Source organism: Somniosus microcephalus, chromosome 15 (assembly GCF_052327205.1).
Source record: "Somniosus microcephalus isolate GS21.2 chromosome 15, FLI_Smic_1.0, whole genome shotgun sequence".
NCBI lineage: Eukaryota > Metazoa > Chordata > Chondrichthyes > Squaliformes > Somniosidae > Somniosus > Somniosus microcephalus.
The window spans coordinates 17,442,268-17,467,222 of NC_141001.1; the positions used below are offsets into that span (position 1 = coordinate 17,442,268).

Consider the following 24,955-nt stretch of genomic DNA (forward strand, 5'->3'; position numbering starts at 1 on the left):
GGTAGAATAGATAAGGGAGAACCAGTGGATGTGGTGTATTTGGACTTTCAGAAGGCTTTCAATAAGGTCCCGCATAAGAGATTAGCGTGTAAAGTTAAGGCACATGGGATTGGGGGCAAGGTATTGACTTGGATAGAGAACTGGCTGGCAGACAGGAAGCAAAGAGTTGGAATAAACGGCTCTTTTTCCAAGTGGCAGGGATCAGTGCTAGGACCCTAGCTATTCACAATATATATTAATGATCTAGACGAGGGAACTAGATGTAATATCTCCAAGTTTGCAGACGACACAAAGCTGGGTGGGCGTGTGTGCTGTGAGGAGGATGCCGAGAAACTCCAGTATGATTTGGACAGGTTGGGTGATTGGGCAGATGTATGTCAGATGTGGATAAATGCGAGATTATCCACTTTGGTGGCAAAAACAGGAAGGCAGATTATTATCTGAACGGCAATAGATTGAGAGAAGGGGAAGTGCAACGAGACCTGGGTGTCCTTGTGCACCAGTCGCTGAAGGTAAGCATGCAGGTGCAGCAGGCGGTTAAGGCGGCAAATGGTATGTTGGCCTTCGTAGTGAAAGGATTCGAGTACAGGAACAAGGATGTCTTGCTGCAGTTGTACAGGGCCTTGGTGAGACCACACCTTGAGTATTGTGTGCAGTTTTGGTCGCCTTATCTGAGGAAGGATGATCTTGCCATGGAGGGAGTGCGGCAAAGATTCACCAGACTGATACCTGGGATGGCAGGAATGACGTATGAGGAGAGATTGGGTCGATTGGGCTTATACTCGCTGGAGTTTAGAAGAATGAGAGGGGATCTCACTGAAACTTATAAAATTCTAACAGGACTAGACAGGCTAGATGCAGGAAGGATGTTCCCAATGGCGGGGGAGTCCAGAACCAGGGGTCACAGTCTAAAGATAAGGGGTAAGCCATTTAGGACAGAGATGAGGAGGAATTTATTCACCCAGAAAGTGGTGAACCTGTGGCATTCTCTACCACAGAAGGCAGTTGAGGCCAATTCATTAAATATATTCAAGAAGGAGTAAGATATATTTCTTAAGGCTAAAGGGATCAAGGTATATGGGGAGAAGGCAGGGGCAGGGTACTGAGTTTGGATGATCAGCCATGATCTCATTGAATGGCGGAGCAGGCTCGAGGGGCCGAATGGCCTACTCCTGCTCCTATCTTCTATGTTTCTATGAGTGCAAGGCCAAATTGCTTTTCAAAATTAAACAGGAGATAAAATCCTCTGATTCAGGTAGCAAAAACAAACAGTAACTAATCTAGATCACAGTCACCAGTAATAAAAGTTTAATTACCCAAAATAAGTTCTACATTTTATCTAGCTACATGATATAAATTATATAGAGCATAAACACTCAAATAAATAAAGCAATTTTAACAACCTGGATACCTTAATGACCTTGACAACATAAACTTGCAAATTAATCCCTGCTAATCCTGCTTCTACACACAAAGCAATTGCCAAACTGGCTTTCTCAGTGCACAATTCCTCGTTCTCCTGCTTTGGGATTTGCTGTGATAGATGGATTGGGTTAGCTACCTGATTGGCCACAGTCAGTGCATCAGCCTACTTTCAAGCTCAAGGTCAATTCCCCACCCCAATCAATTAAAACATTTTCTTGTTGTTAATGGCAGATGACAGACTTTCAAGGAAAAGAGGCAGAATCACTTCCTACATCCGCCTGCTGTTTGAAGTAGAGTCTTTTGCCATTTCAACCTCTATAAAGTGAGAAGGGAGTTTTGGGCATGAAGGTTGAACATAATTCAAAGAATGAGGAAAACTCTACCAATGCTAACTAATCTATTCTTCTTTATTCATTCAACCTACAATTATAAAATAAGAAGTATATGACAGCAATACAAAATATTGGATGCAAGTCCCTGAGGACTTCATATCAGTTTGGAAAATTAAGCAAAATCAGGAAGTGAAGCCTACCACTACCCACAATTTCCCTCCCGCTGTCCCCGCCAGGACCATTATTGGCACAAAGGGAATCCCGTCTGCATATGCTTCCTTGATACAAGGGACAAGCTGAATGAAAATACTGATCTGCTGCACGTTCAGGAAGATAATCTGGCAAAGCATGTGCAGAGCATTTACCCCTCTTTCATTCAACAGAAATTACATATCAGAACTGTGGTGACGGACAATAATATAATGCATATAGAACTTCACAGTTCATCTACAAAAGAATATTGACAAGCACTGCACCATATAAGCCAATCTGAAAGGCCTGGCACTGGCAGAGAGCTGGTCTGGATACAAGGGTTCTCTTTGGATTGCTCAAGCATTACCTCAAATTTTCACAAATGTACACTGATTACAGGTCAAGAAATTTCATAACTATTGAGGCAAAGAAACAGGGCAGATGATGCTGACATTTTCAGCAATGCTGAAAAAATTGACATAATTTGAAGAGATGTCACCCGCCTTTTTTGCTGAGAATTTATTGAGGGAATTAATGAGAGCAAGTTTGAACGCATGATGTTACCATCACCAAGTATTCTCTAATTAGTATAATCCTTCATACAGACTCACTTTCTAAATCCTCACGGCAGGGGTTCCATTTACAAAGCAGCTGCATGACACACAGAATATTTTATTATCTTACCTGTCTTTTAATGCATTGTAAATCATAATTATTTTCTGGCAATCCAATGAGCACTTCTGTTTCAAGACCATCTTTCTGCCAACGTTGCAATTTTCGTCCTCAACGCTGGAACTAATGCCGTGTTAACCTCATACAGTTGAAGATGTGTTCAACAGCAGCAAGGACGCCTAGCAGTGATATTTAAAGGGATCATCACCTACTTACAGTTTAGTTGCTGATTAATTTCTAATGGCTCTGTGTAAGTTTATGGAAGTGTTTGGAGCTTTCTAGAGTTGTTTAAAGTTGGTGAGATGACAGGGAGCGGTGCTGCAAGTGGAGAAGGCCTTGGTTCTGACTTCAAGGGTTCAAGTCAGACCACTTGCTCCCAGTCATGGATGCTTTAGCTGTGATCCCACTTGGCCTGAAACATGACAGGGAGATGGAGCCGAGGCAGCAAAGAGGGAAAGCTGCTCACAGAGAGAGGAGGAGGGGGAGAAGAGCTCTCAGCAGCAGGCCATACTAACCTTGGGTCTTCCGGGAGCACTTCTCTTACCTCAGCCTGAGCCAGGAGCAATGAGTGAGGCATCTGCGCTTTATGAAGCAGGTGCTCCACAGAACTCTGCCACCTCTTGCAACCAGACCTGCAGTCTCACACCAGGGTAAGGACAGCGCTGCCAGTGTCTGTGAAGTTGACTGTGGTCCTGAATTTCCTCATGTTGGGATCCTTCCAGGTTGGAGCAGGCGACATCTGTAACATCTCGCGGTTTGCCATTCACTGCTGCATAGGGGAAGTGACAGATGCTCTTTATGCCAGGAGAGGGGACTTAATTCTCTTCACTCTGATCAGAGAGAAGCAAGCGGAACACCATCGACTTCACGCACGTGGCAGTGCGGGCACCATATCTAAATGCTGAGATGTACTGCAACCGCAAGGTTATCACTCGCTCAATGTGCAGTTGGTGTGCGACCATGCTCAGCACATCATTATGGTAAATGCCCGGTATCCTGGCAGCAATCATGATGCTTTTATTCTGTGCCAATCCACTTCCCCCTCAGTCTTTGAGCCACCGAGACAAATCAGAGGGTGACTACTGGGCGACAAGGTCTATCCGCTGACCACCTGGCTCATGACTTTGCTCCGCAACCCAACCACACGTGGCAGCATGCATACAATGAGACCCATACTGCCACATGGAATCTGATAGAGCAGACCATTGGCGTCCTTAAACAACGCTTCCACTGCCTGGACTGCTCTGGAGGAGCCCTGCAGTACTCACCAAAGCATGTCTCAAGATTCTCATGGTCTGCTGCATGCTCCACAACCTCGCCATCATGAGGGCACAGCCCTTAACATCAAGCATACGGCGACTAGCTGAGGAAGAGGAGGAGGAAGAGGAAGAAGAGGGGGAGAAGGAAATGGAAGAGGGGGAAGCAGAAGGGAGGTTGCAACCCAGACAACCCCTTTCTACCCGGGCTGTGCATGATCGACTCATCCGACTGTGGTACCAGTGAACGCAACCCCAATTCCCCATTCAACCATAGTCTCACACTTTACCTTCCCTCTACTACTGACCATCACCCAGCTTCCGCTTGGCCACAATGCTGAAATAAAAGCCACCACAAAAGAAACATTCCAATCTAATTTTATACATCAATCCATCCAATATTACATAACAAAGTCAACTAATCACCCTTGTGCGTTCCCTTAGTGCTTGTCTTCAGTGTGCCTTTGCTTGTTCTGGTGCTCCTATGAAGTTCTACCTGCAGCATGGCTGGTGGATGGCTGCTGACTTTCAGTGGGGGAGATTGTAGATGGCCTTGCAAGACGAGCTCGAGCACCTCTGGGCCTAGAAGGCCCGGCTGCAGACTGCACCACCTCGACATGGGCAACAGCAGTCTGGGCTGGCTGGCTGACAGGCAACAGCAAAGGCACTGGCAGAGTGGCAGTGGTGGGAGGACGAATGCTGTCATCCTGAGAGAGGACAGCAGGTTCTTACTCCAAGGAACCACTACCACTCCCCTAGGGCTGCAGCTCAGCATTCCTAGCCATCTGTTAAGAGGACAGATTGCTGGACTACTGTGACACCCTGCAAGCCCCTTTCCACACTGGTATACGCAGCCACAATGGCAGCGGTCTGAGCTTGCGTGGCAGCAAGCTGATCCTGCATGAGAGCAGTCTGAGCTTCCACTGCAGCACTCAGATGTTGGGCGGCATCTGTTTGTGCAGCAATGGAAGCTGAGATATCGGCCATCAGACGCTCATGGTTGGGTCCACAAGTGCGCTAATAGATTTGCCCACCTCTTCCATGCTGGAAATCATGGGCTCCAAGCTCTGAGCAAAGCCCTGTGCAAGGTTGGTGCCGGACTTTCCATGCTCGACATTTCACTCAGGGTTTCTGGCAAGCCTGCCAATGCACCAAGCATTATTTTGTGGTGCGTACCCATCAGCGTTATTCTGTAGGCTGCCCCATCGAAGTCCTCATCCGAGTCCTGTGCAGCAGAACTTGTGTGCGACCGCACCTGCTGGGGAACTGGCACCTGCGCTACCCTTTTCCCCAGCCCTGGCTGCGGCCCACTAGTGCCCGGTGACTCACCATGTGCAGATCCCGCCTCTATCTACCCTTTAAACACCACGCAGTGCCAGTATCTGAGCTGGTGACTATGAGTATCAGATTGAGTTGACGGGGTATTTTTCTTCATCATCACTCTTCTCTCCTCTCTCTTGCACCGCTGGCTGGGCAGGTTGGATTTCTTGGGTCTCTGAAATGAGAAAAGCACAAGGGTAGGGTTGTGCTGAGGGGAGGGGGCAAAAGCAAGAGGTGCATGCTTACACGATGTGCAGCTTGTAAATCAGAAGAGGTTGTGAGATGAGAGGGAAGTGAGTTGTGAGAAGGAGGATTACGTATGAGGTTACCGGCATCTTGTATTCCTTCAGCCCCGCCACTGGCCAGGGGCTCAGAGATGCCCCTCCCAAGAATGGCCAGCACCGTACCCTCCATGGGGGTACGGTTATGAAGGTGCACCTGTCCCCCGCCGGCCCCGGTTGTAAGCCACTTTTTCCTGCAAGAGAAAGGGAAGTGTGTCAGGGAGTGTGGTGTAGTATGTTTGCGTGATATGCCTGTCATTGTTGAATAGCTGCCAGTGTGTGCAAGCTGTGAGATGTGGGTGTGAGGCCTGCAGCAGTGGCAAGTGAGGATGAGGTGAAGCTATCTATGACAGAGATTTGAGTCGTGTTTGGTCGAGATGGTTGGTAGGTGAGCGATGGGAGTGTACTGCATTGAGCAGTGTGTAAGGCTAGTGATGTAAATGGTGGGATATGGCATTTGAAGATGAATTCACTGACCTTGACTACTCGTGTGAGGTCATTAAACTTCTTCCTGCACTGGGGCCAATTCCTCAGGGCTATATTGCTGGCATTTTGCACAACAGCTTTCTGCTCCCATTGCACTTTATACTATTGCATGGAGGGCCGCCTGTAGAAACAGCACCTCTCTCCTCCTATCCACCTCCTGTACCAAGGCCTTCAGTGCTGCATCGAGAACCTTGAAGCACACTCTCTCCCCTGTTGTGCCATCATTAACTGTTGTTCACTGTCTTCCACAGGCAATTCAATGAGCTGCTGCAGGCAGAATGCACCTCCCCTTCAAGAGGTGCAGACTGTCATTAAGTGGAGCTAGCTTCGCACGAACTTGGGCCCCCTGCTGATTGCTCAGCCACTCAGCAACGCGTTCAGTGCTGGGCTGAATGACGCTACCATGGAAATGGGCAGGCAGCACAAAGTTGGCGCGCTGCCTGCATTCCTCTGAACCAGCGCGGGTTGATCGCGTATCGTGATCCCACACCCGTTTTTGTGGGCAAGCCAATTTCTAAGCCAGCACATCTGACAGTACAGCACTCCCTCAGTTCTGCTGTGCTGCTTCATTCTTTGCCCAGATTCTTGCCTCCACATTTGTATTGTCTTCCTTCTGATTTTTACAATTCACCTATTTTCCCCATACAACCTTTGGAAACACTGAAAAATTGTAGCTCTCTAGACTGAAACTATTTTTGAACCCCGATGTGACCACTTACTGTAAGTGGCTACAGCCCTTTAAGTGGCCTGCAGTCCTTTACTAGCCAATAATGTGCACAATTTCCCACTCCCCCCATGTCTACCCTTCTCGCTGACATGCCAAACTGGGTCAAAAGCTCAGCACACATAGTTAATTAGAGCTAACCCTGAAAAATGCTGCAGAATCTGCCCTGTGCAAATGTGGTAACCACAAAGCTTCTTCAGTGCGGGGACTGAAAAATATTCTTTATGAAGTCTTGAATCTTCTTACCTTTTTGAATATTCTCCATTTTGACTTCTACATGGTCATCACGATCAGTTCTACAATTTTCATGATAAAAACCAAGTGCATGCATCAACTGATGCTGTATTATACCATTATGCACACAATGGGGTTTCTGCAGTGATACTTCTTGTGCTCTTTGTTTTCCTGGTCCTACATATGACCAGCATCTAGGAAAAATGGGGTTTAAAAATAATTTTCTGACCAAAACATTTCATCGTAAATCTATACATCAAAATCTAAGTGTACCATGATGAGTCAGATCTACTTCTCCACATATTCTCTTATATTGTTGGACAAAGTATTAATCAAGAAATTAGAGGAGATTGTAACAAAGGCAATGCAATAATCATGGGGGACTTCTTCATATAGACCAGACAAATCAAATTGGCAAAAGTAGTTTGGGGGGTGAGTTCATGGAATGCATACAAGACAGTTTCTTAGAACAATACATCATGGAACTAACCAGGGAAGAGTCTATTTTAGATCTTGTGTACTGTGACAGGGTTAATTAGTAATCTCATAGTAAGGGATCCTCTGGGAAAGAGTGATCATAATATGATAGAATTTCACATTGCGTTCGAGAGTGATGTACTTAAGTCCGAAACTAGAGTATTAAACTTAAATAAAGCAAGCCAATTACGTAAGTATGAGGGGCAAGTTGGCTTAGGTAGATTGGGAAATTAAATTAAAAGGTATGACGGTAGATAAGCAATGGCAAACATTTAAAGAAATATTTCATATTTCTCAATGAATATACATTCCATTGAGAAATTTTAAAAATCCACAGGAAATGTGATCCATCCATGGTTAACTAAAGAGATTAAGGATAGGACTGGATTTAAAGTGGATTATATTGTTGCCAAGATGATCAATAAGCCTGAATACTGGGAGGGTTTTAGAAACCAGCAAAGGATGAACAAAACATTGATAAAGCAGGAGAAAATAAAGAGAGTAAACTAGCAAGAAATATAAAAACAGATTGTAAGAGTTTCTACAAGTATGTATAAAGGAAGAGCGTAGCGAAAGTAAACACGGGTCCCTTAGAGGCTGAGACAGGAGAAATTATAATGGGGAATAAGGAAATAGCAGAGACGTTAAACAAATATTTTGTATCTGTCTTCACAGCAGACACAAAAAACATACTAGAAATAGTGGGGAACCAAGGGTCCAATGACAGTGAGGAACTTAAAGTAATTAATATTAGTAAAGAAAAAGTACCGGAGAAATTAATGGGACTAAAAGCTGACAAATTCCCTCGACCTGATGGCCTACATGCTTGGCTTCTAAAAGAGGTGGCTGCAAAGATTGTGGATGCATGGATGCATTAGTTGTGATCTTCCAAAATTTCCTAGATTCTGGAACGATCCCAGCATACTGAAAGGTAGCAAATGTAACACTGCTATTCAAGAAAGGAAGGAGGGAGAGAGAAAACAGGTAACTACAAGCCAGTTAGCCTGACATCAGTCGTCGGGAAAATGCTAGAATCCATTATTAAAGAAGTGGCAACAGGGCACTTAGAAAATAATATGATTAGGCAGAGTCAACATAGTGTTATGAAAGGGAAATCATGATTGACAAATCTATCAGAGTTTTTGAGGATGTAACTAGCAGGGTAGATAAAGGCAAACCAGTGGATGTAGTATATTTGGATTTTCAAAAGGCATTCGATAACGTGCCACACGCAAGCTTGTTACACAAGAGACAGGCTCATGGGGTTAGGGGTAATATATTACCATGAATAGAGTTCCAGGTGCATGTGGTTCTGAGGAGGAATGGCCAGACAAGCTCTCAGAATGCTTTTAATTGGTTAAAGGACAGAAAACAGAGAATATGAATAAACAGGTCACTTTCAGGTTGGCAGGCTGTTACTAGTGGGGTGCCGCAAGGATCTGTGTTGGGGCCTCAGCTATTTACAATCTCTATTAATGACGTAGATGAAGGGACCGAGTGTAACGTATCCAAGTTTGCTGATGATACAAAGCTAGGTGGAGAAGCTGTGAGGAGGGCACAAAGAGACTCCAAAGGGATATAGACAGGTTAAGTAAGTGGGCAAGAAGGTGCCAGATGGAGTATAGTGTGGGGAAATGTAAGGTTATTTACTTTGGTAGGAAGAATAGAAAAACAGAATTTTTTTTAAATAGTGAGAAACTATTAAATGTTGGTGTTCATAAGGATCTAAGGCCTAGAAATTCAGTGGGCTGCGCCACCCGTTAGCGCCTTAAGAGGGCGCTAAGTGGGTCGGAAGCCACTGGCCACACCTCCTGCTAAATGTAGCGGGACGCTAATGGCGGCGCTAGCCGTTAGCGCTGCGCCGCTACCGATGACGTCATTGGTGTGCGCAGCGCCCTGCTACCGCCCCGATCGCGAAATTTAGTTGCGCCCCTTGCTTTAACGCCGGTCGCTATTTGCGACCAGTTCAGGGGGGCCTACCTGCGGCGGTAGAGGCGCTGAGGTGCGGGGCGGCCGTTTTTTTTGCTGGCCGCCTGCCAGCACCTCTCCGCGCCGCCGTCCCCGGCCTCCCGAGCCCCACCCCCCACGGAGTGCCGGCTGTGTTCCAAGAGCCCGGCACTTCTCCTCAGTGCTGGGTTCTTTTGCCGGCACTCGCAATCTTTGATCGCGCTGAAGCAGGCCCCTCCCCTTTAAGAAGGGGAGGAAGGCCTGCAGTACCACAGCGCACCGTGCCGCAGCGTTTGGCGCTGCGGCACGTTGCGCAGCGATATTGAGTTGCAGCGCCCCAAGAGGGATGCGGGCGCCTCCAGCAGCGCCACGCTTCCCTCTGGGGCGCGCAAAGTCAATTTCTGGCAGGCGGCCGCGACTACTTCCGGGGCGCTACTTTTAGCGCCCTGGCGAGGCTGGCGCCCCAAATGGGGCGCCACTGAATTTCTAGGCCATAAAGTTAACATGCAGGTACAGCAAGCAATTAGGAAGGCAAATGGTATGTTGGCCTTTATTGGAAGGGGAGTTGGAGTACAAGAGTAAGGAAGTCTTGGTGCAATTATTCCAGGCTTTAGTGAGACCACACCTGAAATACTGTGTACAGTTTTGATCTCCGTACCTAAGGAAGGATATACTTGCCTTAGCGGTGGTGTAACAAAGGTTGACTAGACTGATTCCTAGGATGACAAGGAGAGATTGAGTAGAATGGGCCTATACTCTCTTGAGTTTATAAGAGTGAGAGGTGATCTCATTGAAACATACAAGATTCTGGGAGGGCTTGACAGGGTAGATGTTGAGTGACTGTTTCCTCTAGCTGGAGAGTCTAGAACTAGGGGACATAGTCTCAGGATAAGGAGTCTGCCATTTAGGACTGAGATAAGGAGAAATGTCTTCACTCAGGGGGTTGTGAATCTTTGGAATTCTCTAGACCAGAGGGCTGTGGATTCAGTCGTTGAATATATTCAAGGCCAAGATCGATAGATTTCTGGACTCTCAGGGAATCAAGGAATATGGAGATCGGGGGGGGGTGGTGGGGGGAGTGTTGAGGTTGAAGATCAGCCATGATCTTATTGAATGGAGGAGCAGACTTGAGGAGCCATATTGGCCTACTCCTGCTCCTATTTCTTATGTTATGTTCTGTTGATTCGTCCACTACACCTGTATACAAGATTGCTTATCAGACATTGTCTTGGATGAGCCGTATTTTTACCAGTTAAACATAGGCAAAAACCAAAGTCATCATCTTCAGCCCTGCTAAAAACTCTGTACCCATCCCACCAATTCCATCCCCTTCTCTGGCCATTATCTCAGGCCGAATCACACAGCTCGCAAACTCAGCATCCTATTTGCTACCAAGCTGAGCTTTGACCCGATATCCACTCCATCACAAAGACTGCCTACTTCCACCTCCACCCATTCCTCACCCCATCCACGCCTTGGTCACCTCTAGGTTCTTCCAATGCTCTCCTGGCCGGCCTCCCATCCTCCACTTGCTACAACCTCCCTAGAACTCTGTTCCTCCCACTTTTCTGCATCCCTCACAACCTAGCTCCACCATTAACAGATGTGCATTCAGCCGCTTAGGCCTTCCGTTCTGGAATTCCCTACCTAAATCCCTCTGCTTCTCCACCCCCCTCTTCTCCTTCAAGACACCCCTTAAAACCTACCTCTTTCCCAAGCTTTTGGTCATCACGCTTAATATCTCCTTCTTTAGCTTGGCATTAATTTATTTCTGATTATGCTTCTGTGAAACATCTTGGAAAGTTTTTCGATGTCAAGGACAATTATAGATATTCAAGTTGTTCTTGCTGAGATGTGACTTTCATTAAGTAAATTATTAACTTACTTCAGCTCATAAAAACAAAAATATGCTCAAGGTGTAAAAAACATATTACATGGTAAAAGGGAGCACTTTCAACTAACTCAGTTAATTTTTATAAAGTTTGTGGTCATTAAGATGAAGAACATTCACACAAAGCTCAGTGTGGAACACCACCAAAACTGAGAGTAGGATAGGTAATTCAGGATGTGTTGATGAGGTTTTGCCAAGCTTGAGTTTCGAAACCTGTAGATTGTTGGAGAAAGAGAAAACTGAAGGAAGTGAAGAGTTCCATTGTGTTGAAATTCTGGAAAATAATGGGGTAGATTTTTATCTTCACTGTCTGGCCATTAAGATCACCAAGGCGGAATGCAGAGAGGAAAATCTGGCAGGGAAGATGGCATGCATGTTACAGAACAGGCTTCACTTTCCTTCCATTAACTTAAATGAAATAAAAATCAAGCAGGTTCTGTTAGGAACATAGAGCGCGAATTTAGGCTTGGTAGTGCTCTTTGTTTGGGCACTACAGGTGCCATTTGGGGACCAAAATGTCGTTTGTTGCACACGTGCGTATTTCTGCCAATAATCGTACCGGACGCTATCTTGGTGAAGGCATTAGCACGCGCGGCTAACATCCGCCAGAAGTATGCAGAAGTCAGATCATGATGTCAATCAGTGTACAATGCTGATTTGAAGCCAGCACTGCCATTTTGGAGCTCCACACTCCAGCCGACGTCCACTCTTAGCCTCGCACAGATGAACACATGTAAAGCAGCATGAAGGATCCCCCACCAATGTTCCCTGTAATTTTTTTGGGGTGCGCGGAACCTTTAACTGGCTGCGTGGCCCATTCAATTTTTTACGCACGCACGGTTGTTACTATTGTAAAGCCGGTGAGCTGTCTGTGCGGGACCTTCAGACTGCTGCGCGGCCGCGCAGTTTAAAGGGAACATTTCCCTCTACCAGCACTATTTAAAGGCATCATCAACTACCTACAGGTTAGTTGCTGGTTGATTTCTTCTGGCTGTTGGTACAATTCTACAAGTGTTTGGTATTTTCAAGTTGCAAAAGTCTATAGGGAGTGGTGTGGCAGGTGCTGAAGGACCTTTTGCTGACTCCAAGGCTTCTGCACAAATCACTTACTCCCAGACATGGGTGCACTTGTAAGCCTTCCCCTTGGAATACAGCATGACCGGGAGAATGTGCAGAGGCCACACAGAGCAGGACAAGCTAGAAGAGAGAGGGGTAGGGTGGGAAAGGCTCTCAGCAGGAGGCCATATCTGCCCAGGGAGTTGAGGGAGCAATTCTCCTACCTGAACCTCAGCAAGGAACAATGTGTGAGACATCTGTCTGCGCTTCAATAAGGACATCCTCACTGAAATATGCCAACTGCTGAGCCACAACTCCAACCTCAGAGCAGGGCAAAGACTGCACTGCCAGTGGCTGCAAAGGTGGCCATGGCGATGAAGGTTTATGCGTGTGACACCTTCCAGGCTGGAGCTGGAGATATTTGCAACATCTCACACTTTGACGTCCACTGTTGCAAAAGGGAGGTCACAGAGGCTGTCTATTCAAAGAGAGCTAACTACATTTCATTCTCCCTTGCCAGAGACAAGCAGGCAGCACATTATGCAGGTCAATGCCCAGTATCCTGGCAGCAGTCACGATGCATTCATGATGCCTTTATTCTGTGGCGGTCTACTGTGCCAGCTGCATTTCAGCCACCATGGCAAACCAAAGGTGACTACTTGGCGACAAGGGCTATCCACTGACAACATGGCTCACGATACCCGGTTTACAGTCCACGCACATGCACACAATGAGAGCCATGCTGCCACAAGGAATGTGATTAAGCAGACCATTTGCGTGCTGAAACAACGATTTTGCTGCCTGAACCGCTCTGGAGGAGCCGTGCAGTAGTCAGTTGAGGGAGTCTCAAGACTCGTGGTAGTCTGCTGCATGCCGCACAACCTCGCCATCACGAGGGGACAGCCCTTGCCACCAACTATCAGACAAGCAGTTGAGGAGCAGGACCATGAGGAGGAGGAAGAGGAAGCGGAGCGGCAACCTAGACAACTCCTTTCTGCCCAGCAGTGCTTCCGGCAGTGCTAAGTGAAGAATTAATTCAAGTGAGATACTAATAACTGCAACCCCAATTCCCCATTCAACAATGGTCCCACAATCCAAACCTCCCTCGGTCACTGACCATCACATCATCCTCTTGGCCACAATGCTGAAATAAAAGCCACAACAAAATAAACATTCCAAATCAAATTTATAAATGAAATTATGCCATACTGCAGGCAAACATAAACTAATCACCCTTGTTCATTCCCTTAGTGCCTGTCTTCCGTGTTCCTTTGCCTGTCCCAGTGCTCCTACAAAGTGCTCCCCCAGTGGCTGCAGCATGATTGGTGGAAGGCTGCTGAATTTCAGTGGAAGAGACTGCAGGTGGCCTTGGAGGACAACCTGGAGCAGCTCTGGGCCTAGAAGGCCCAGCTTCAGACTGCACCATCTCAACATGGGCGGCAGTCTGGGTTGGCTGGCTAACAGACAATAATAAATGCACTGGCGGAGTGGTAGGGGTGCGAGCATGAATGCTGTCATCCTGAGAGAGGACAGTAGACTCATGCTCCATGGAACCACAGCCACTCCCCGGGGTGGCACCTCACCAATCCTAGTAATCTGTTGGAGGACAGATTGCTGTACTGCTGTGACACCCTGAAAGCCCCTGATATCCGCAGTCATGATAGCAGCATTCTGAGTTTGCATGGCAGCAAGCTGACTTTGCATGACTTCAGTCTGAACTTCCACTGCAGCACTCAGACTTCTGGTGAAAGCTGCTTTAGCTGCAATGGAAGCTGAGACATCGCTCATCAGATGCTGCATCATGGTTGGGGTGTGTTGATGGAGCTGGCCGCCACTTCCATGCTGGAAAGGATGTACTCCAAGCTCTGTGCAAAGCCCTGTGCCAAGTTGGTGCCAGACTCCTTCCTGCTCCTTGAAATTGAGCGCAGGCTTTTGTTGTGTCCGTATATAATAAGACACAGACTGCAGGAGAACGGTACAACAGGTGTTTACTCAACGTGGCTCACACGGGAACTGAACTGTACAGATTACTACTCAATGCTATATACAGGTGTGGTCACTGCCGGTACTGCAGTATACAGGACCTGCAAAAGATAGTTCCCCCCTTAAAAGGTATATACATTACAATTCCTCACCTTTCAGAGTAACAGTACCATAACACTCATTTAACAATTAAATATCAAACTAATTACAATTAACACTTTTAACATGCAACATTAGCTGAAAATAGTCTATTTATATATTCAGTCTTTGGGGAGGCTTCCTGATCCTTTCTGGATAGCGCCTTTCCCGAGTGTCTTGCTCTTGGTGCGGAGGCGATTCTGGCCCCCTGTCGTCGGTTGGTTCATCAGCTTCCGATGCTACTGTTTCTGGGGTAGATGCGACCTGTACGTCAGGTTCATCACCAGGTACGTATGGGCGAGGCATGGGGTTGACTTGTTCCTGTGACTCTAGGATCTGGTCGGCATGGTGTCTCACGATGCTCTCCCCAACGTCCACTGTGTACATTAGGTGGCCTTGCCGTGTGCATATCGTTCCTGGCTGCCATTTTTCTGTTCCGTAGTCGCGGGCCAAGACTGGTTGCCCTACATTGAAGCTCCTTGTTGGCTTCTCATGGATGTGCTGGAATTGCTTACTCTCAACATCTCTCTGTACGTTTGGTCTGAGCAAATCCAGGCGCGATCTTAACCTTCGGTTAAAGAACATCATGGCTGGGGCCTGGTTGGTGACTGCATGTGTCGCATTCCGGTAGGCGAACAGGAAATTGTCCACCTTGCGCTGCAGCGGAATGTTGTCATTGTACATAGCCTTTATTGCCTTCTTAAAGGTTTGTACGAACCTCTCAGCCAATCCATTTGTGGCTGGATGATACGGGGCGGATGTGTAATGCCTTACCCCATTCTTTTTCAAGAACCTCCGGAACTCTTCGGACACAAACTGTGGTCCGTTGTCGGAGCAAATCTGTTCTGGCAAGCCATTGCTGGCAAAAATGGTCCGTAGGACTGCAATAGTTTTCTCCGTGGTGGTGGAGGACATTTTGATGACCTCAGGCCATTTCGAGTGCGCATCCACGGCTATTATAAACATTGAGTCCATGAATGGACCAGCAAAATCAATATGCACCCGTTGCCATGCAGATGAGGGCCACTCCCATGGGTGTAGAGGGGCCTGTGGTGGTGCATTTTGGACTTTCTGGCATCCTGAGCAGCTCTTGGTCAGGTCCTCGATTTGTTTATCGATTCCTGGCCACCACACATAAGCCCTGGCTAGGCTTTTCATTTTTACCCCTCCCAGATGACCCTCATGAAGCTCATTGAGCACTCTATCCCATAACTTGGGTGGAATTGCCACTCGGGATCCACACATCAAGGTCCCCCGGCACACTGACAGCTGTTCTCTCCTTGTCGAGAATGCTGGCCATCCCTTCACCGTCAAATCATATACCCGAGACAGTGTCGGGTCATTTCGGGTTTCCTTTTCGATACAAGCATTAGTTACCGGTAGGTATTCAACTATAGTCGAATGGAATATTTCGACAGGATCCACTGCTGGTGCTTCCTCCGCAGTAGGCAGTGGCAGGCGTGATAGCCCATCAGCATTTCCATGCTGTTTCGTGCCCTTATATTCAATCTCATAGTGGTGCGCCCCGAGAAAAAGTGACCATCTTTGTAGTCGTTGCGCAGTCAACACCGGAACGCCCTTCTTCGGATTAAAAATGGAGACAAGAGGCTGGTGATCAGTCAGCAAGGTGAATTTCTGCCCGTGCAGATAGTGATTGAACTTTTTCACTCCCCACACTAGGCTGAGGGCCTCCCTATCAATCTGGGTGTAGTTACGCTCGGCTGAGGTTAGTGATCGTGACGCAAAGGCTATTGGCCTCTCTGAGCCGTCCGAGAATTTGTGCGACAGCACCACTCCGATGCCGTAGGGTGACGCATCACATGCCAACCGAATTGGTAATGCTGGGTTGTAATGGGCCAATACCTCTTTCGATGTGATTAGTGTTTTGCTCTTCTGGAAAGCTCGTCTACATTCGTCACTCCACTTCCATGGCACCCCAGTTTGCAGTAGGGTGTTCAGTGGGTGTAGTATTGTAGACAAATTTGGCAAGAACTTATGGTAGTAGTTTACCAGCCCGAGGAACGACCTCAGTTGTGACACATTTTCCGGTGCTGGAGCCTTGACTACTGCCTCAATCTTCTCTGGGGACTTATGTAACCCCTCTTTATCGATAACGTGGCCACAATACGAGATCTGTTTTCTAAAAAACTCGCATTTGGGGCGGTTAGCTTGGAGCCCATATTCCTGCAATCTAGTGAGCACCTGCTCCAGGTTGGCAAGGTGATCACTGTCATTTTCGCCCGTGACCAGGATGTCGTCCAAATAACACTGGGTCCCTGGGATCCCTTGCAGGACTTGTGCCATTGCCCTCTGCCAAATAGCCGGAGCTGATGCTACCCCAAATACCAGCCGGTTGTATGGGTGTTGATTGTGAGGTATTTTTTTGATGCTTCTTCTACCTCCATTTGCAGATACGCCTGGGCCAGATCAATCTTAGTGAAGCGTTTCCCTCCAGATAACGAGGCGAAAATATCTTCAATCCGCAGAAGTGGATATTGTACGGTGTGGAGGACCGGGTTCACTGTTACCTTAAAAGTCCCCACAGATGCGTGTCGTGTATGTGCCTTTAAGAGCCCCATATGTGCTGTAATGCCGGTAATGGCCACTCGGGCTATATAAGCCTGTATATTGTGTTATATCCGTTAGTGCCCCTCCAGGCTTTGCTTAGTAAACACCTATGAACCAACTCCTGTCTTCAGTGTCTCTATCACCACACGGACACTAAAGTGGCGACGAAGTGGAAACAGACTTACCTACAATTCGGCAGCACCTCAAGGACATCGATTCCTCTGGCGTCCAGAAGAATCGAGAATTGAAAGAAGCTGTTGTTTCACCAGCTGGCCAAGCTGGTGGCAGGTACTACGGTAATCCTTCCTGGGCGTCAGGCTGGGGCTCCAGCGGCTGGCTCTACAGCTGGGCCAAGCAGCGAAAGCGGAGGCAAGCAGTAACAGACGGGGAGGGAGCACGCGGGAGGCGGCCGCGGCTGCAAGCAGGTCAGCGTTCAGACCTACAGAGAGAGTCCGGCGGGAACGAGTCTCCAACTATAAATAAATTTTAAAAAAGAACGGAAACCGCGGGAAACAGCGTTGTCATCGGCAGCAGCGGCGGGAAAGCGCAGGAAGCACCATATCTTTTCTACAGAAAAGAAAGAAAAGCGCGGGAAGCACCATATCTTTTCTAAGATGCCTAATTCTGGCAATATTGATGCTTTTGATAACGAGATAGAGGATTGGACCACATATGTGGAAAGAGTGGAGGTATATTGCACCGCAAATGGAACAGAAGATGAGAAAAAAGCTTCAGTACTTCTGGATCTAATGGGCGCAAAGACATACAAGCTGTTACGAAACTTAATCACTCCAGCCGAACCGATGGACAAGAATTTTAAGGAGATTGTTGATACCCTACACTGCCAATTCGAGGCAGGACTGGCAGATTCTCTGCGAGACAAATTCGTCTGCGATCCCCTAAGTGTAGAAACACAAAAAAGGCTATTTTCTGAGAAAGATTTAACACTGGACAAGGCTTTCAGTGCAATAGGAGCTGCAGAGATACAGCAAAGGCCACAGGACTTCGGCACCCATGAAATGACACGGGGTTTCGAGAGACGTTATTGCTGCGGCAGATCCACCCATGACCAGAGGGACTGCTGGTTCAAGGACAAAGCATGCAGGCAATGCGGAAAGATGGGACACATTCCACGTGTGTGCCGATCTGGAAACAAAAAATCCACTAACAGGAAAATAATCAATAAGGAAAAGCACAGAAAGGTACAAATGATGACGGACAGTAGCTCCGAAGACCAGAAGAGCGATAGCGACTCCGGGAACAAGAGACTAAGCTCTCTCAAATTACATAATGTAATTGCCAAAGAAGATTACCAGACCATTTGGATTACCCTCACAATAGCAGGGTCCCCAGTTAAAATGGAGCTAGATACAGGATCAGCTCTGACCGTCATAAATCGACGGGATTACGAGCGGCTATTTCCGCATATACCTTTAAAAGACACATCCATTATCTTGAAAACATATACGGGGCAGAAAGTATACCCCAAAGGAAAAATACGGGTGCCTGTTGTATACAACGGCAAGGAAATACAGAAGTTGTATTTATACGTTCTACAAGATGGTGGTCCACTGCTGTTGGGACGTGAATGGATCAGAAAAATACGTTTAGACTGGCACTCCATTCAGGCACTGACGGTGACCAGTAAGGAAAAAAATGATGATGACGTCATACCTGAACGATTAAAAGACATCTTGGCCAACGCCAAGGAAGTGTTTCAAGAGAAACTAGGAACCTTGAAAGGCATCACCGCCTAAATAAAAGTGGAAGATGCAGCAATTCCCAAGTTTTTTAAGGCAAGACCGGTGCCATACGCAACTCGTCCAGCAGTCGAGGCAGAGCTGGAGAATTTGGAAAAGGCAGGCGTATTATCTAAAATAGATTGGAGCGAGTGGGCAACACCCATCGTCCCAGTCATGAAGAAAGCATTGAAGAATGATAAATCTGAAGAACAGAGAAAAATTCAAATCTGTGGAGACTTCAAGGTGACTGTAAACCCGGTCCTTCACATGGTACAGTATCCTCTTCCGAGGATAGAAGATATTTTCGCCTCACTATCCGGCGGGAAACGTTTCACCAAAATTGACTTGGCACAGGAATATCTACAGATGGAGGTTGAAGAGGCCTCTAAAAAATATCTCACGATAAATACACACAAAGGTCTGTACCAGTACAATCGACTTGTTTTCGGAGTAGCATCCGCTCCAGCTATCTGGCAACGAGCTATGGAGCAAGTCCTCCAAGGGATTCCGGGGACTCAATGCTACCTAGACGACATCCTTGTAACAGGAGAAAACGACAACGAGCACCTTGCCAATTTAGAGCAGGTGCTCACTAGGCTGAGAGAACGGGGCCTACGAGCAAATCGCCCCAAGTGCGAATTTTTCCGAAATCAAATATCATATTGTGGCCACATAATAAATAAGGAAGGGTTGCATAAGTCACCTGAAAAAATTGAAGCGGTCATAAAAGCCCCAGCACCTGAAAATGTTTCACAATTAAGGTCGTTCCTGGGATAAATAAATTACTATCATAAATTTTTACCGAACTTATCAACTCTTCTACACCCTCTTAATGAACTGCTACAAACAGGAGTAATTTGGAAATGGACCGAAGACTGCAAACGTGCCTTCCATAAATGCAAAGACTTAATCACGTCCAAAGAAGTTTTGGCTCATTACAACCCATCACTGCCAATCAGACTGGCGTGCGATGCATCCCCTTACGGCATAGGAGCAGTATTATCGCATAAATTCCCTGATGGCTCGGAACGGCCGATAGCTTTTGCGTCACTCTCATTGAACTCAGCTGAGCGTAACTATGCCCAAATCGACAGGGAAGCACTCAGCCTGGTATGGGGAGTAAAGAAATTCAACCATTACCTACACGGACAAAAATTTACCTTGTTGACTGACCATCAACCCCTCATCTCCATAATCAACCCTAAAAAGGGTGTTCCCATTATGACAGCGCAAAGGCTACAGAGGTGGTCCCTCTTTCTAGGGGCACACCAATACAACATAGAATACAAAGTGTCAAAACAGCATGGGAATGCTGACGGTTTATCGCGCCTACCGTTGCCAATGGTAGAAGAGGCACCTACAGTAGACCCAATAGAGATGTTCCACTCTACCATAGTGGAATGTCTACCAGTAACAAATTCTGCCATTGAAAGGGAAACGAGAAATGACCCGACTCTTTCACGGGACTACGATTTAACAGTGAAGGGATGGCCAGCACATGGCGAACCACTGTTGCCAGCATTGTCGCAAAGAAGAGAACAGCTGTCAGTGTGCCGAGGAACCTTGATGTGTGGATCCAGAGTGGTGATTCCACCCAAACTCCAGGATAAAGTGCTAAAGGAGCTTCACGAGGGGCATCTGGGTGGAGTGAAAATGAAGAACCAAGCCAGGGCGTTTGTATGGTGGCCAGGTATCGATGGAGACATCGAAGAAATGACCAAGAGCTGCCTAGGATGCCAGAAAACACTCCACCACAAGCCCCTCTACATCCATGGGAGTGGCCCTCATCTCCCTGGCAAAGGGTACACATCGACTTTGCTGGTCCATTTATGGACTCAATGTTCTTAATCGCGGTTGATGCACACTCCAAGTGGCCGGAGGTAATAAAGGTGTCCTCCACCACCACGGAAAAAACCATCACAGTATTAAGGACCATATTTGCCAGGAATGGGCTGCCGGAACAGATCTGTTCTGATAATGGACCGCAATTTGTGTCCGAAGAATTCAGGAAGTTCTTAAAAAACAATGGGGTTAAGCACTACACGTCCGCCCCATACCATCCCGCCACCAATGGATTGGCTGAAAGGTTTGTCCAGACCTTCAAGAAGGCCATAAAGGCCATGGGTAATGAAGACATAAAACTTCAGCACAAGGTGCATAACTTCTTGTTCGCATACAGGAATGCAACACATATGGTTACAAACCAAACTCCCGCCATGATGTTCTTCAATAGAAACCTAAGATGCCGGCTGGATTTGGTCAAGCCCAACATCAGAAGGGACGTGGAGAACCGGCACTTTCAAGGCATGAATGAAAGGCCAACTAGAACCTTCCAGATAGGTCAACAAGTTTTGGCCCGGGACTACCGTACCGAGAAATGGCAGCCTGGAACTATCTGCACACGACTTGGACCGCTGATGTATACCGTGGACATCGGAGAAAGCATAATAAGGCGCCATGCTGACCAAATCATAGAGTCATCCCAAAAGGGACAACCTACACCACAACTCTAGACGCCGGAAGATGAAGTAGAGATACCCATATCTACCTCCGATCCGGTGATACTGGAACCCGATGAACCCGACACTGGCATTCAAGCCGAATCAGCCTTGCCAAAAGAACCTACTACACCACCAGAAACTACTACACCACCGAGACGTTATCCGGACCGAGTCAGGAAGCCTCCAGAGAGACTGACTTATAATTAATTAACTACAGCAATGTGTATATTATTTTCTTATAACATGTAATTCATAATTAGTTAAAATATGATGTACTGGTTAGCTAAAAGGGGAGGAATTGTAGTGTATGTGCCTTTAAGAGACCCATATGTGCTGTAATGCCGGTAATGGCCACTCGGGCTATATAAGCCTGTATATTGTGTTATATCCGTTAGTACCCCTCCAGACTTTGCTTAGTAAACACCTATGAACCAACCCCTGTCTTCAGTGTCTCTATCAACACACGGACACTACAATGCGAACCTTCCTTGGTTCCCCAGGCGTGCTGCTCAACGACTTTTTCATCACAGGGACGATGGGTGCAGCCCACTCGCTCCAGTCTACCTTGGACAGTACACCTGAACGTTCCAGACTCTCCAGCTCTGCTTCGACGGCTGGGCGGATCGCATAAGGTACCGGTCTGGCCTGAAAAAATTTGAGCTTGCGTTTTCTTCAATTTTAATCGTCGCTGTCATGCCTTTTAGTGTTCCGAGTCCTTGCTGGAACACTTCTTTCGCGTCGCCCAGGTGTGACGTCGTCATCCTTTTTGTCAGCCACAGTCAGTGCCTGTGTGGAATGCCAATCCAGTTGTATTTTCCGGATCCATTCACGTCCCAGTAATGGTGGTCCTCCATCTTGCAGTACATACAGGTCGAGTTTTGGTGTTTCCTTACCGTTATATATAACGGTCACCCTTATTTTTCCTTTGAGGTAGACTTTTTGTCCCGTGTACGTCTTCAAAATAATTTTTGTGTCTCTCAAGGGTATGTGTGAGAATAGCCGGTCGTAGTCCCGTCGGTTTATGACTGTTAGGGCTGATCCTGTGTCCAATTCCATCTTTACCTGGACTCCTGCTATCTTGAGAGTGACTCAAATGGTTCGGTGATCCTCCGTTTTGATCACATTATGTAGTTTCAGACAACTCAGTTCCCTGCTTTCGGAGTCGTTATCACTCTTTTGTTCGTCTGAACTATTCTCCGTCATCTTATGTACCTTCGTGTGCTTTTCTTTGGTAGGTTTCTTATTGCTGGTTTTCTTTCCCGACCTGCAGACTCGTGCTATGTGTCCTACTTTTCCACACTGTCTGCACACTTTGTCTTTGAACCAGCAATCATTCTGGTCATGTGTTGTTCTGCCGCAGCAATAGCACTTCTCTGTTCCATATGACATTTCGTTTGTGCCATATTCTTGCGGTCTCTGTTGTATCTCTGCAGCGCCCCGTGCTGCTGCTTCATATGATACCGCAATGCTGAAAGCCTTTTCCAGCGTAAGGTCCTTTTCAGATAAAAGCCATTTCTGGGTTCCTTCACTTTGAAGCCCACACACAAACTTGTCCCTTAAGGTATCTGCCAGTCCCGCTCCAAACTGGTAGTGTTTCAATAGTTTGCGCAGTTCTGTTAAATAATCAGCATTGCTTTCATCCTTATGCTTGTTCCGTTTGTGAAACTTGAATCTTTCTGCTATCAGCAGCGGTGTGGGGTTTAAATGTTCCTGTAGTATCGTTACTATGTCTTCAAAACTCTTTTCCATTGGCTTCGTTGGGGTTACTAGATTTCGTAATAAACCATACGTCTTTGCACCCATTAAATTTAACAATACCGACGCTTTCTTGTCATCTGACACCTCATTTGCCTTGCAGTATACCTCTATTCGTTCGACATATGAAGTCCAATCTTCGACTTCATTGTCAAATGCGGTGATACTGCCACTCTTCGGCATTTTGGGTGTGGTTTAAAATGGCGTCTCCCGCGCTTTCCTTCCTCCCCCGCTGCTGCCAACGCCGCTCCCGGCGGTTCTCGTGGCAATGGCGGTGCCCTGTAGGTTTCGCGCGCTTCTCCTGCGCTGCTGCCAACGCCGCTCTCGGCGGTCCTCGTGGCAATGGAGGCGCCTCACGGGTTTCTGCGCGTCTCTCTCTCCCTCTCTTCGACACTGCTCGGCCCCTGAACACCGGCTGCGCCCTGTGCGCTCTGCCCTCTCTCTCTCTCCCCCGTCGACGCTGCTCGGCCCTTTGCTGTGCCACTCGGTTGGGCTCTAGCCCGCCACTGTCTGGGAAGGGTGTGCGCACTACCTGTTGCCAGCCCGTTTCGCTGGACCACCTCGACTGGAAAGCCAATCCTGGCTCTCGACAGCCTCCCCCGCAATTCTCGAGTCTCTGCTGGATGACTGGGTGGTTGCCCGTGGTCGATGCCCGAGTCTCTGGCCTTGACCTCCAATCCACTGATCTCCAGGAACGAATCCCCGGGAGGTGATGCAGAGTTGCAGGTAGGTTTGAACTTGCCTTGTCGCCAATGTTGTGTCCGTGTATAATCAGACACAGACTGCAGGAGAACGGTACAACAGGTGTTTACTCAACGTGGCTCACACGGGAACTGAACTGTACAGATTACTACTCAGTGCTATATACAGGTGTGGTCACTGCCGGTACTGCAGTATACATGAGCTGTAAAAGATAGTTCCCCCCTTAAAGGTATATACATTACAGCTTTCTGGCAGGCTTCCCAATGCACCAAGCATTTTGTTGTATATACCCATCAGCCTTCTTCTGTAGCCTGCCTCATCAATGTCCTCATCTGAGTCCTCTGTAGCAGAACCCGTGTGCAAACTCGCCCTCCGGCAAGCTGGCACCTGTGCTATCCTTGCCCCCTGTCCTGACTGCAGCCCACTCATGCCCGGTGACTCACCACGTGCAGATCCCGCCTCTAAATCTCAGTATCAGAGCTGGTGATTCCGAGCTTGAAATCAAGTGACGGTGCACCTTCACTTTCTTCTTGCTGTTCCTCCACTGCCTGGCCAGGTAGCACTTTTTGGGTATCTGAAAGGAGAAAAGCACAAGGGTAAGGGGAGGGATGGTGGGGTGGGGTGGAAAGTAAGTAGTGCATGCTTACACCATCTACAGTTTGTAAGTCAGAAGGTATTGTGGGATGAGGAGGAAGTGGGATGCGAGAATGAGGATTAGGTATGAGGATACCGTCATCTTCAATTGATTCAGCCCAGTCCTGGCCACAGGTTCAGCAATGGTCGTTCCAATAATAGCCAGCATCATTTCCTCCATGGGTGTTAGGACATGCAGACATGCCTGTCCCCTTCTGGCTAGCTCCTGCTGCATTGTGTGCCACTTTGTCCTGCAAGAGAGAGGGAGGTGTGTCAGTGAGTGTCGTGCAATCTGTTTGGGTGATGTGGCTGTCATGGTTGAATAGCTGGCAGTGTGTGGAAGCTGTGAGATGTGGGTGTGAAGCTTCCAGCAGTGCTAAGTGTGTGAGGGTGCGGTGGAGCATATGAATGTTAGGTATGAGTCCTGACTGATAGAGATTGCTGGTAGGTGAGTGATGGGGAGTGTGATGAATTGACGAGTGCCTGAGGTGAGTGGTGTAGTTGGTAAGATATGACATTTGAAGATGCATTCATTAACCTTGACCACTCCTGTGAGGTCATTGAACTTCTTGTGGCACTGCATCCAAGTCCTCGGGGCTAGACTACTGGCATTCACCTAAGTGGCTATCTGCTCCCACTG

At 47.4% G+C, this 24,955-nt stretch overlaps 1 protein-coding gene across 4 annotated transcripts in view; it reads right to left on the minus strand.

Moving 5' to 3' along the window:
* LOC147106565 (high choriolytic enzyme 1-like) overlaps positions 1–24,955 on the minus strand; it is a 392,254-nt gene that overhangs the window by 264,812 nt on the left and 102,487 nt on the right. For all 4 annotated transcript variants that reach the window (XM_086007518.1, XM_086007519.1, XM_086007516.1 and 1 more), the window contains exon 7: positions 6,935–7,116. In XM_086007518.1, coding sequence (XP_085863644.1) covers positions 6,935–7,116 — 182 coding nt within the window. The remainder of the gene's footprint in view (positions 1–6,934; positions 7,117–24,955) is intronic.